Source organism: Equus asinus, chromosome 19 (genome assembly GCF_041296235.1).
Source record: "Equus asinus isolate D_3611 breed Donkey chromosome 19, EquAss-T2T_v2, whole genome shotgun sequence".
NCBI lineage: Eukaryota > Metazoa > Chordata > Mammalia > Perissodactyla > Equidae > Equus > Equus asinus.
The window spans coordinates 8,651,920-8,665,126 of record NC_091808.1 but is presented as its reverse complement, the minus strand read 5'-3'; the positions used below and the strand labels follow the sequence as shown (position 1 = coordinate 8,665,126).

Here is a 13,207-nt window from a genome sequence, read left to right as displayed (position 1 = left end):
CCTTTTGAAGCAGCTTTGCGCCAGTCCACTCCCTGAACAGTGGTTGGCTCGAGCCCCAGAGCTCTGAGCAGAGATGGTTCTGATGTGGTAATGTCCCAACACACTCACCTTCTTTGGTGATGAAAGTCATCAGAAATGCTCCAGCTCTGAGTAGGATAAGCAGAATGGTCGCACTGTCCGTGCCTCTGACTGTGTGTGACACCTGCAGACTTGTTCACCATGCTTTGTATTCACTGTTGTCATATTGCTTAGGAATTTGAGAGGCAAAAACATGGCCCATTGACCAGGTAAGGCCTAATCAGGAAGTCTGGAGCAAGGGAATGCCTGTTCTGTTAAGGGAGATGCTGGGGTGGGGAGTGAGCTCTTCTGTGCTAGCGTCACCCACCGATAAAGACAGAGGTGGTGTGGGGTAGTGGCCAGCAGCGCTCGACTGCTCTGGGCTTGCTGGTGAGCAATGAAGTAACCCTCAGAAGAGGAGGCAGTTTGATAGGCAGCAGGAGGAGCCAGGACTCTCCTCTCCTGGGACCGGCTAGTTGACTGAGGCAAACCCAGGATGAACAAACAAGGTTGGCCTCTGAGATTCCTTACTGAAGAGTAGCCTTCCCTATGGATTGATCACAGCTCTAGAGACACATGATTTTTCTTCTGAGCAAGTAAAACCTCAGCATTTAAGAATCCCTGTCCTGCCGTTTTTAACCTTAATGAGAATAGAACGAGCCTCTGGAACAAGGTGCAGTGGAGTCAGGAGAAGTGGCCTTAAGTGAAAACACAGCTGTGGGGTTTACAGACGGCGCTGCAGGGAGGCGTCATCCAGTGGGAGCGGCCAGCCTCGCTATACTTTCCAACACTAATGAATTGGGAACTCCATGCTGAACAGGATTTAGTTTGATGGGCCCCTGTGCCAGCAGATGGATGTATTTTTCTTGAAAGACCCAGGTGCCAGAAATCTCCATGATTACGTTACTGGAGCAAGGTTCTTTTTTGTGGTTTGTGAAGTTGAGCGTCAGGACTGCAGGATTCTCTTGCTCTTTCTCACTCTTATTTTTTCCAGGTCAGAACCAGAGCTTGGGGTAGGGAGGAAAATCCTGCTGAATGAGCAAGTTCTTTCTTAAAAAGCTCTCTCCAAGTCCAAAAAGACTTCAGTGGACTTAGGAGAAAGAAACTTAATACAATGCTGTAGAATTGTTGTGAACCAAGTGAAAGCCAAGTCCACAGCATCTTTGTCTCATAAAAGAAAGCGAGGAGGAGGTGGAAAAAGAGAAATGATGCTTAGGAGATCCAAACCAAACAATGAAACCTAAAGAAGAAAACTGAAGATCACCTCAAAGAATCTGGAGATTTCCTTCTAATAAGATTTTTCAGTTACAAAACCAAAACCCAGGTAGAAGTAACTTTTCTGCTCTTTTTAAGTATGCTATAAATGGCATACCTGAAATGTTTGAAATATGATGGTATTTGCCACTTTTGGCTTAAGGAAGAGTTGGACACCTTGCGAGATCAGTGGACTGTGAGGGGACGAGTCGACCATGGAGAGGCTGGAGGCTTCCCAGCCTGGTCCTTGACCTGCGTTTGAACCTTGGTCCTAATAGCTAGCAGATTGAGGCAAACTCCGAGGCCTCCTGGAGAACCCATGTTGGTTTGAACTAGAGCAGTCCTGGCTGCAGAACTAGCACTCTGCTTTTACCAGCTGCCTCTCTCCCTACACCCCTGGGAGAGGAACTTAGAGCTGGGTCATGGAGGTTGCCCCTCTTCCATCATGGAGCAGCCTGCAAGAGCCGTCCAGGCCTCAGTCTGAGAGAGGCCTGGTTGCCCATAAGAGGTTATCTTGGAACTATTGTGGACAAGACAGGCAACTCCTAAACTTCTTAACACATTTCTCACCCTTCCAAGGTCAGGCCAGCATTTTCAAAAGCACCAGAAGCTCTGAGCTGGTAGCTTCCTTTGCTGATGGAAGTGCCAAGTGGTCTTTGCATAAGATTCTCTAGGAATGAGGCTGTTTGGGAAAGCCAGCTGTGCACCTGAGCAAATTGAAGCCTGATTTGCTCACTGGCTCAGGAGGATATCTGGCTCACCACCCTTAGAACCGTTTCCTGTCCCCTCCCATTACTCTTGTTCCATTATTCTTATGAATGTAATCTGGCCATTGGTTTCACTGGGCTGGAATACAAAGTAAGGTCACGTTTCCTTTGATGATTAAATTAAATGACTCGATAGACCTGTCTGCTACTTAGTGTGGGACATTCATTTTTCCCCTTCGGTTCACCTGAAGGGTCTTCCTCAAGCAATGTGTGAGAACCCTGAGGAAGCCTTACTTAGTACTGAATCCGTCATTCTTGTTACTCCCCTGTTGCCACCTGCTGTGAGGATGGTCCTGCTGCCTCCCTTGTCACCCCATCCCAGCCCAGAGGGGCTTAAGGAGGGCCTTTTGCAGGCCCAGCAACCCCAACAGGACCTATACCCCTGCTCTCCCAAGGGTCCTAACCCCTTGCACTCATCCCAGCTCCTTCAGCTTACCCACACTGCCTGTTTCCCTGGGACCCACCCTGGAGCTGGAGGGCTGGGTTGCAAGGACTCCCAACAGGAGTCTCGCACTCTAGCTGCCCATAGCCTGCCCTCACCTGTGGTCTAGCCTGAGCCCCTGAAAGTAGCTCCTCCATTTTCTGCCTAAGAGAGGTTAGCCTGTCCTTTGTCCAAATGAAAGCCTTGCCTCTAACTAGACCCATTTAAAGCCTTCCTTTGTCTGCTGGTGGAGGCTGACAGAGCGACCTCATTACTGCCCCTTGGGCCTTTTGCTGCCTTCCCTCCTCACCCAGTACCAGGAATGTTGTGCAGTTGGAAACTGTCCTCTCAAGGAAAAGGCTGACTAGTGACAGCTGCCCATGGAAAGGGACAGATGAACCTCGTGAAGTCTTGGAGTAGCTGTCATTCTTGCAAGCTGACTTTCCAAGCTGAGCCACTCCACGGGGTGGGGCGGGGGGAGCGGGGGGGGGCCTGCAGGCCTTGATTAGAGCCAGCACTGGCACAGATGGCAGCCTATAGGCCTGTCTGTTTTCTTGCTGTGCCTGGCTTGGGGGACTTATTCAGTAAATATCATTGAGTGGAGGACTGTGCGCCTCCTTCAAAGGCATCAGCAAGATGGGAGCATCTGGGCACCGAGAGATTTGAGCCACTGCTTGTTGTCGTTTGGTGGCACAGTTATGGGGTTGGGGCAGGGGGATGTGAGGCTGAATTTCTTTGCTGAGGTAGGAGGAGGAATAATAACAAACTCAAGGGTGAAATTGGGTGACTACGGATCTGTTCAACCAGAATCAAAATATGCTGAGGGGCACAAAAGCCTGCAGGGGGCATCATTCTGTGTCTGTAAATTAAATGACTAGAGCAGTTAGTTGTTAATAGGTATACAAAATGTTCTAAATCTCTACTCTACAGTTGAGCTCAATGACATGCATTGGGCACCTGCTGTGGATAGTCACAGGGCACTGAGTGCCCAGAGTACCTGGCAAAGCTACCCACGCTGAGCCTGTGGACTCACTGAGCAGAAGGCCCTGCCTCCAGTTACCAGAGGAGGGAGTAGGGAAAGATGTACTTTTGTAGAGAGACCTTTTGTGAGACCTTGCTGGGGTAGACAGGAAGGGCTCTCCCGGAAGCAGTCACGACATGAGGAAGGGCACAGAGGTATGAAAGTGCATGCCATGGTCCAGACTTATGCTGTGAGCTACGCAGTGTAGGAGTGCATGGAGCTTTGCAGCAGGAGGAGGGAGGGGCGCCATTCTTTGTGGGACAGGCTCGTGTTTCTCCCCTAAGACTCTGGACTCCTGTTGTCTACCCTGAGATCCTCCTGGGTTGGCACACTTTCCTCAGCACATGCCTGTCTCACCCATCCCTCTATTACAGTCCATATTTGTGCCAGCAACCAACCCCCAGAGAGCCTGGGCTGTGTTTAATTCATTTTTACATCTGCAACATATAGATACCAGGAAGCCATCAAAGGTCCTTAAAGAGGGAAATACCATCAAGCTTGTGTTTTAGAAAAATAACTCAGCTATGTTGTGGAGAGTGGATTAGAGAGAGCAGAACCAAGGGAGTAGGTAGACGTATTATGTGTCAATGTCCTTGAGAGAAATGATGAGCAATTACAAAAGAATAGTAGAGGCCCTGAAGGCTGGTAAAGACCAGGCACAACTCCATCAAGGCTCTGGCTCTGCTCTCCTGAAGGTCTTCTGAGTCTTCTCCCTCTGTGAGTTGGCTTCATTCTCAGGCTGGTAGCAAGCTAGTTGCAGCAGTTCTGGCCCTCATGCCCAGAAGCACCTAGCAAACATCCCCTCATGTCTCATTGGCCTCACTTGGATCACTTGTCCATTCCTGAACCAGTTCCAAGGGCCCGGAAATGCCATGCACTGATTGGCTTGGGTTCCTGATCAATTGCTGAAAGGTATATGAGGTTACCTTCTAACTGTCAGGCCCATCCCTGGAGACTGGATCTGCTCACCCCTGGATTCCCTGGACTAGGGTAGGAAGGTGAATAGCTGAATGAAACTAGGGTATCATTAGGCAGGAGGAAATGACTGCTGGATATGTACCTGTGTCTGCTACAAGGACCAGTTGGACTCATTCATTCATGTATTGAACCTTGCACATAGTAGGTACCTATATATACACACCTGCACACTTGTGGGGACACACTTTGTGAATTGGTCTATCTGGGAAACAGCATATCATCATCCTGGGTGAATTTCAAACCTCTCATGGAGAACCCTCCACCCCTATCTCTGACTCTCCTTTCCTTGACTTCTCCTTGGATCTTGTGGTTGACTGCCCCATCTCCAAGGTCAGACATGGCCTACTCTCTGACCACAGCCTTCAGTCCCTCCCACTCCCTCTTCCAGTGACTCCCACAACTCCTCTCCTTGACCTAGGAGGCCAGTATAGCCCAGTGGTTGGCAATATGGACCACACTTCAGTTCTGCCACTTACTTGGTAGTTTAGGCTAAATACTTAAAACTCCTCTGTAAAATAGGGGTAGGAACCAACCTCCCAGGGCTGTTGAGAGGATTAAAGTCACACAGGAAAGACGCTTAGGGCAGAGGATATACTTAATAAATATTAGCTCCATACAAGACATTTGTCACCCAGAGCCTTCTGTTTTCTTCCAGTCAACCACTTTCATTTTTATTTCCTGCCTGTTCCCCCCTAGAGTCCCTGGTCCATCTGTTGCCAATATCATATCTCTGCTCCCTTGCTCTCTCAAACCTGTTCTTCCCTCAAACCTTCCTGGCAAATGCTGAGCTTTGGACCAACCTCACTTTCTTCATGCCAATGTCTAGGTTACTAGAAAAAAATCAACAACTGGGCAGATGGTTGCTACAGTAACTTCAGTTCCTGTGGCCTCAGCTGGACCCTTAATGCTCCCTGGCAAGCCTCATGCTCTTCCCTGGTCAACTGTTTTTCCTATTCTCCAAAGAAGCAATTTCAAGCCTTCATCACTTTTCTCCAACTCTCATTCCTTCCCTCACCAAACCCTCCATTCCTTGCAGATAATTTGGCCTCCTAATCTTCAGAAAAGAACAAAAATCAAACTGAAACATTCCAAACCACCACCATCCCCATCCCCCACTTGCCAATCCACAGATATATCTGCATCCCTGCTCAGCCTTCCCTACTGCTACAGTGGAGAAAGGGTCTTCCACTGTGTGTTGAATTCTAATCCCTCCTGTCATCTCAGACACTTTGACGCTGCATTTATCTCTGTCTCTCCTGTGTCTTCACCCCCTCCCTCTATAGTGCCTCCTTCCTAGCAGCATTTAAACAACACTCTCCTTCAGTCCCACACCCTATTACCTATCCCATTCCATTACATTCATCTTGGCTCTTCCTCTTCACTGTCTGATTTGCTAAAAGAGTTCTATATACTCAGGATCGTCATTTCCTTACCTTCTACTAATTTTTCAACCCATCATAGCCTGATCTCTGCTCCCACCACTCTCCCAAGAGTCCTTGTTGCTAAATCCAATGGATTCTTTGTTTGGGATGCTTAATCCTCTCTTATTTGACCTCTTAGAAGGATTTGACGCTGCCTCCTTAAGACATGTTCTCTCCTTGGCTCCTGTAACATCATAACTCAAAACTCCCATGGCCACTCCTTCTCAGTCTCCATTGTCCAGCTCTTAAACATAGCTGTTCTATCAAAGACCTCAGTTTTACTTAGGTACTCTCTCAGGACAGTCATATCCACTCTAAAGGCTTTAGTTGCTGTCTTACCATCCAGAGGTCCCCAAATTTGTACCTCCAGATTACAGTCTTGCTTATACAATTTAGAACTGGTTATACAGCTGCCTACTAGTCATCTCCACTAAGATGCCTCTCAGGCACCTTAGAATCAGCACTCCCAAACAAAACTCAAGCTCTCCTCCCAAACCTGCTGTTGCTTCTTGTCTCGGTGAGTAGCAACACCATCCACCCTGCTGCCCAAGGCAAAGAACCTTAAACATTATCTCTGGTTCCTCCCTCTCTCTCAGACTTTATATCCGGGCCATCACCAAGTCCTGTAATTCTGCTAACGTGGAAAGAGCATGGGTTTTGGTTGAAATTCTAATTCTAATTGTGGTTTGGACAAATTACTTACCTTTCTCAGCCTCAAGTTCCTCACCCGTAAAAAGGAAATAGTAATACCTAATTCAAATGGTTGTGGTCAGGATGAAGGAAACCCTTTACTTGGTCGGCATTCAATAAATGTGAGTTCTCCATTCAGTAAATATGTGTGCCTTTCTGTCCCCATTCCCTCTCTCCCCCTCCCCATCACCACCTATACCCACTTGCCTTATTGTTGAATTGGTATGTACATAGTCTCTTGACCTTGAGAATCCTCCTGGAATTAAATTTCCCATAATTCCTTCATGACGAAGGACTGCAGTTTGTATCTCATCGTGCCTATCGTGAAGAATTTGGAAGATGCCAAGAAAATAAGGCCATCATTGTTGCCATTTTGATATCATTCCTTCCAGTCTTTCTTCTATGCAGTCTTTGTTCTTATTTACAGAGTTTTCTTGGTGTATAATCAAGTATGCATCCTGCCTTTTTTCCTCTAATGCAAGTATTTTTTCCCAGGTTAATAAAATTTCTTCATAAACAGTTAAACAGCTATGTGCTATTCTGCATGTGACTGTAGTATAGTTTATTTAACCATCCTGCTATTGCTGGTCTTTTAGATTCTTTCCAATAAAAATACTGAGCTGAACAGTTTTGCAAAAAAACTTTTCCTCCTATGTTTATGATAATTTTTCTAAGCTGTAAATTCATAGCCTGAATCACTATTTCAAATCAAAGGATTTGAAAATTTCTGAGCAGTGCAGACTTTGAAATGGACTAAATGAGTATAGGCCTACCTCAGCTGCGAAGAGAAAAGGATTATTATTAATAGATTTTTAAAAATAATTATTTTCTGTTTTACTGAAAGAGGGCTGGGAAGATCCAAGCAGTGCTCTGTAGGGAAAACACGCCTTTGACTTGAAGTTCTTGGCTTCCTGATGGTAAAGAAGGGCTTGTTTCTGTTTCTGTATTTTCCTCTGGGTCAGTGAGAGGATAGGCCATTCCTGCAAGCTCGTTTTCCTCTACGGGAGAGAAAAATTGTCTAGCATCTAATGATGCAGGTCATTAGCTGTGTTAACAGCCTTGCAGTTAAAAAGAAAAAGTTATAATAATGTATCTTCCTAATGTGCAGTTAATTTTAGTTAAAATTTCCCTGGTGATTTTAAAACCCAGGGCATTTGTAAATCTCGTAATTGGCTCTGCCTTTGGAAATGTTAAAAGTGCCATGACTGACTCAGCCCTAGCAGGACACATAGAACCTCACTGAGCTCTGGCTTCCCAGCGACACAGAGTTCTGCACTCCCCTGAGGGCTCCCCTCCAGAAGCCAGAAAGAAACCAAGACTTTGTTACCAGAGTGCTTGTTCCTGATCTTCCCTAATCAGAGAAAGCTTCTGAGTGCCTGAAAGTTAACATGTCCAAAATCAAACGTTTAACTCCCTACCTATCCCCAAGTTCAGTGTTCCCACTCAGCAATGGAACAACCACCTGCCTGGTTGTTCAAATCAAAAACCTGAGCCCTCCTGGATTTCTTCTTTTCCGTCCTTGCCACTCCCCAACAGTGATCCTTCAGCATATCCTGTCGATTCTGCTTCTAAAAATTGACTTCCAAGATAGAGCTCAAATTGTCCATTTCTCTTCTTCTCGCCTGCCCGCCCTCCAGCCCCAGTCCCCATCACCACTCACCTGTGCTACTCAGTAGCCTCCCACAGGGCTCCCACTTCTGCTCTTTCCCCTACAGTCTGTTCACTGTGCAGTAGCCAGAAGGATCTTGCTAAAACATACTTTGATCATGTCATCCACCCCTTCCTTAAAACATGTCAAAGACTCTCCTTTGCTGTTAAGGTAAAGGTCAAAAATTCTAACATGGCCAACAAGATCCTACATGTTCTGCCCTGGCCTTCCTCTTCAGCATCACTGCCCACCATGTTCCCCGTATCTGGCGAGTTCCAGCTCACCGGCCACCCTTCAGTTTCTGGAACTGCTGCACCAGGGCCTCTGTCCTTGCTGTGCTCTCTGCCAAGGAGAGCCTTCCTCTCTCCCCATCATTCCCTCCTGCAGTCTAGGTAACCCCCTCCTCCTTCCCTAATTCCCAGTCTAGGTCAGGTTATTTACTTCTGTGGAAACACAGGAATTTTCTTCCTGCTTCAGAGAACCTTTTGTTGTTGTTGTTTTAAAGCTTCAGTGCATGGTTGTGTTTCCTAGTTGTTGTTAGTTCTCTATGTGAGCCACCACCACAGTAGGACAATTGACAGGTGGGTGATTTGGTTCCAAGATCAGGAAACAAGCCTGGGCCGCAGCAGTGAAGAGCGCCAAATCTTAACCACTAGACCACCAGGGCTGGCTCTCAGGGAACCTATTTTAATTTGAAGTCTTATATGTACATATTCATATGTGTGATTGCGTAATTGAGGTCTGTCTCCTCTACTGCACTGTAAGATCATGAAGAAGGCCTGTCTGCTCCTGTTCATTCTACTTTCCCCATCGGCTGGCTCAGTGTCTGGCACTAAGTATGTGCTTAGTAAATGATTGGTTCCATGCTGAGTGAATAGATAGAGTCTTGATAACATCCTCATTGATGACAGTGTCCCTGTAAGGCATGGGCTCTTCCCAGAGGTGGCAGGCCCAGGTTTTCCACAACGCGTCATCTGGAGGGAAGTATGATTTTACTTGATCTTTTTTTTTTTCTCTTGGCATTTCAGCTGTCAGAATGAATAGAGCATGCTGCCCAAAACTTACTTGTTTTCTGTTCTCTCTTTATTCAGCTAAAGCTTGCTTTTACTCTGGACCATGAGACTGGATTGCCTCAAGGATGTCACATCTACGAGTACCGAGACAGCAACAAGTAAGCCACTCGGTGGGAAAGCATGTCGTCTCTCCACGTCCTGCAGGGGTAGCACCTAGGGACTTTCTTACCGTGGGCTTCCCGGACAAAGTGATTGTCAGGAGGGGAATCACACCTTTTGCAGCTATACTAGAAAATAGCTGGCACAGAAGTCTTTCTCCTGTAAATCTCTTTTGCCCCTACATATAGGACTTGCAGTACTTGTGTAGGAGGAGTTGTGGTGTCTTAGAAGTATATTCCAAAGCAAACCTTCCTTCCCAGGCTCCTGCTTTCCTCTAGACCCTCCCCAACTTTGTCTCCAGTCGTGTGCTTGCTAATTTGGTCCACTGTGTGCCTTCAGCTTTTGCTGCAGTTCTGTCTGACAGTAGCTGTCTTTGTAGGTTTTGTTGTGATCGTCTACCTTGTGAATTTTATAGTTGAGGGATTTCTGGGTACTTACAGAGACTTAAGTAGGTGGCCTTGTCAGAAATGTGGCACCTGGCATAGTTTTATGACACCTTCTTTCTTCATCACAGACTGCCTCCTTGACTGCGTATTTTTGTCTGTGAGACAGTGGCAGTGGTGGTGAGTGAGGCAGAGGGAGTATGCCCTGATGATGACAGTGACGATGAGGATGATGAATGATGATGTCAGCCTCCGTTGAGCACCTACCATGTGTTAGGCACGGTGCACCGGATATTATGTTTGTTATTCCATTTAATCCTTACAACAACCTAAAGAGTTTTCTTTTATTACTGTTGAATTTGTGGAAGCTGAGGTCTAGGGAACGTAAGTAACTTGCTTAAGGTCACTTACCACAGTTGTGTGAGGCAGAGTCAACATTGTCACATTTACTCAGGAAAAAGAATAGATGAAAGACAGTTGTTGTTCCAAATTGCTACTTTTGGAAACCCAAGTCTCTGACGAGGACAGTCCCAACCCGGACTTGAGGACTAATTGTTTAAATATCCAAGCTGTTTAATTTTACCCATTGGAAGAAATCAAATAGGCACATGCCAATGGGACTGTACATTACCTTCCAGAAGAGAAACTCATGTCTTCCTCCAGAACTCTTGCTCTGTTATGGGTGAAGCTGGGTTACTGGGTGCCTTCATGACCAAATCTCCATTTGGACTACCTTCAAGGCATTATCACTCTTTGTAATTTATCTTTAGGAGGATCCCATAGTAAGCTATTGTGTATGTACCTTCAGTCCCACCAAATTAATCATTTAGGAAAGGCTGACAATGCGTCCTTTGACACCATCATTCCTCCTCTTTGATGGCACCATTTCTGGAAGACAGTTCCAGGGTTTCTAGGCCTTTGTGTCAGAAATGCCATCTCAGCATCTCATAATGTTTAATTCAGCAGAGAAGTAGGGCTTGACTTCTGTGGGATCAGGGACTTGCAGGGACAATTGAGCGAGTCCCTTGGTGGCAGGGCAAGCATCTCTAGAGAGTAAGAGAAACATAAGCCATAAGCTGCTTGGCATGCCGCTCTGCCACCCTCCTTGTCAGCACTCCCTGGGTTGGTGCTTGCTGGGTGGCAGTGGATGGCAGACTGCACACACATTGTGGCAGTAAAAACAGATCTTTAGGCCAAGGGATATTTACAGATTCCAATTCTGACCTGACTCTCTGCTCTAAGGAAAGAAGATTGGCAGAGTTTTTGTTCAGTGAGAGAAGGGCACTGGCTCTTCTTCCTTTAGGTTCATATCTTAGCAGGTCAGAGGTCCAGTGACAACAACAACTCAGATTGTCTTTGAAGCTGAGAGAAGAAAATAGCCTAGCTCTGTTTCTTGGCCTAACTCCCAACTCCTAGTATATTATCAGAGTAAGCAATGTAAGAGAATTTAGAGGCTGTGAAAATTGATAAGCTTTGGCCTCCAAAGACCTGTTAAAAAAGGTATTTGTGTAGGAAGCTGCATAGAGCCATGATGTAGGAAAGTATGGCAATCAGATGCCTCAGTGACCCCTCCCTACGGTTCTCTCTTGCTTCTCTTAGAGGCAGTCTTGGGGTTCATTCTCAATCTGTGGACAAATTTCCTAACCTCTCTGATCCTCAGGTGTCTTCATCTGTTAAGAACAGTGGGACTGATGATACCTTCCAGGTATGATTGTCATAGAGATTGAATGATATCACATGTTAACGACATCCTCACCGCCCTAGTGTATAGAATGCCCGTGGGAAGTGTTGATTGCCTCTCCTTCCCAAACAGAAAAATCATCTCGTGATTTCTATGCTGTTTTCCCAGTGTACTCAGGGCTGCATCCACGAGCTGTGTCTGCAGGTAACAGAGTATTGAGTAGGGAAGAGGCTGGTGCACACACCTTTGATAGCCCTCAGCTGTGTGTAGTACACTCTGTCCAAAGGCAAACTCCTCTCCCCACTTGTGAAGTGAAGCACAGAGAACCCCATGAGCTTCACAGTAACTTTCTCCTCTCCTTCAGGCTTTGCCCTGTCTGTTTGCCTCTGTTCACTTTTAGAGTCATTTCCCCTACAGTGCCCGAATCCAAATATTACCGTAATAGTGGTGTTGTGGAGATGAGGATATTCTTCCCCAGGTCCTAAGGAGCCCATGTTGTCTCAGCCAAGTAACATGAAGGCAACAGCAGCAGAGAGATAAGGTTCTACGTACGAAAGAAATTAGCTTGATATCTGAACATTAGTTTGGTACAATTAATTATTGAAACTACTGCTTTGATCTGGGTATTCCCTGCAGTGTAATTTGTAATCATTTTAGTATTCTCTCTACCAAATTCAATCCGTCAGCAAAGTAGTTGTTCTGAATAAGTACTGAGGCTGTTGGACGGTTCTCCCCCATGGTCTTTTCTTTCAAATGGAGTGGGCCTGAAAATAGGCACTCTGCTTGTATATTCCCTGGACTCTTACCAGCTTCCTTTGCTGGAACATCCTGGTAGCCCCAGTCTTGGGCTCTGTATCATCTCCCTCACCTTCTACATAAAGGGGCTCATATCTGCCTTTGGGCTCCTGGAAGGATAGGCCCTGAGACTTGTCCATCTCTGGTGGGACTTGGGCCCTGCCTCCTCTTGGACTGGAGGGCACAGTTCCCAGGTAAACATTCTTAAAGCTCTGAGGTCGTTAGAAGAAAGAAGATGCCCTGTTGTGCCTTGGGTTAGATTAGTAAAGCTCTTCACCCCGAATTATTCTGTCAGCCTCCCAAAAGCTGTTCAAATCTGTATGTAAGAGATGTGAGGTCTCTGCCTCCCTCCATCTCCAGACAGATAACTGCCAGTCATGACTCATGGACCTGAGGACCACCTTCTTTTTCTTTGTTGCAGAAAACTTCACCTACCTTTAATATTAAAACCAGTGAATCGGGGACTGATTGAAAGTTATCTTTCTCAAATTAGAGTTTGGCGATCTCTTCGTAGGGCAAAGAACAAGCCTAAAATGGCAACGAAGTGATTCGTGAGAATTCATTTAAGTATTTATTAAGCCCCTGCTCCATACAATGTGTTGTGCTGGGCACTAGGGAGACAAAGATAAATTAGACCTGGTCGGTGACCTCAAGGAATTTATATAAATAGCAGATTGCACTGCAGCAGGGATGATGTGTGCTTCAGTGGTGCTGTGCAAGCAGGGATGAGGAAAAGGACTACTTCCGACTTCGGAGCAACTGCCTGGATGGTAGTACCCTTCATTCACCAGAACTTTGTCCAGAGTGCTCCCTTCTCTCCATTCCCACTCCCACCCTCCTCACTGCCAGGGCTGCTGAGCTGCTTTGTACACTGTTCTTTTAGCTCTTTGACCTCCAACGTATCCTCTCTGCAGCCTGA

General features: G+C 46.4%; 1 protein-coding gene across 11 annotated transcripts in view; it reads left to right on the top strand.

Annotated features, from left to right (window-relative positions):
• The window catches only part of DIS3L2 (DIS3 like 3'-5' exoribonuclease 2), a 345,001-nt gene that overhangs the window by 292,714 nt on the left and 39,080 nt on the right, over positions 1–13,207 (top strand). For all 11 annotated transcript variants that reach the window (XR_011495510.1, XR_011495509.1, XM_070489410.1 and 8 more), the window contains one exon: positions 9,349–9,428. Coding sequence is in view for 9 of the 11 variants with exons in the window: in XM_070489410.1 (XP_070345511.1) it covers positions 9,349–9,428 (80 nt within the window). In the remaining 2 variants the exon portion in view is untranslated. The remainder of the gene's footprint in view (positions 1–9,348; positions 9,429–13,207) is intronic.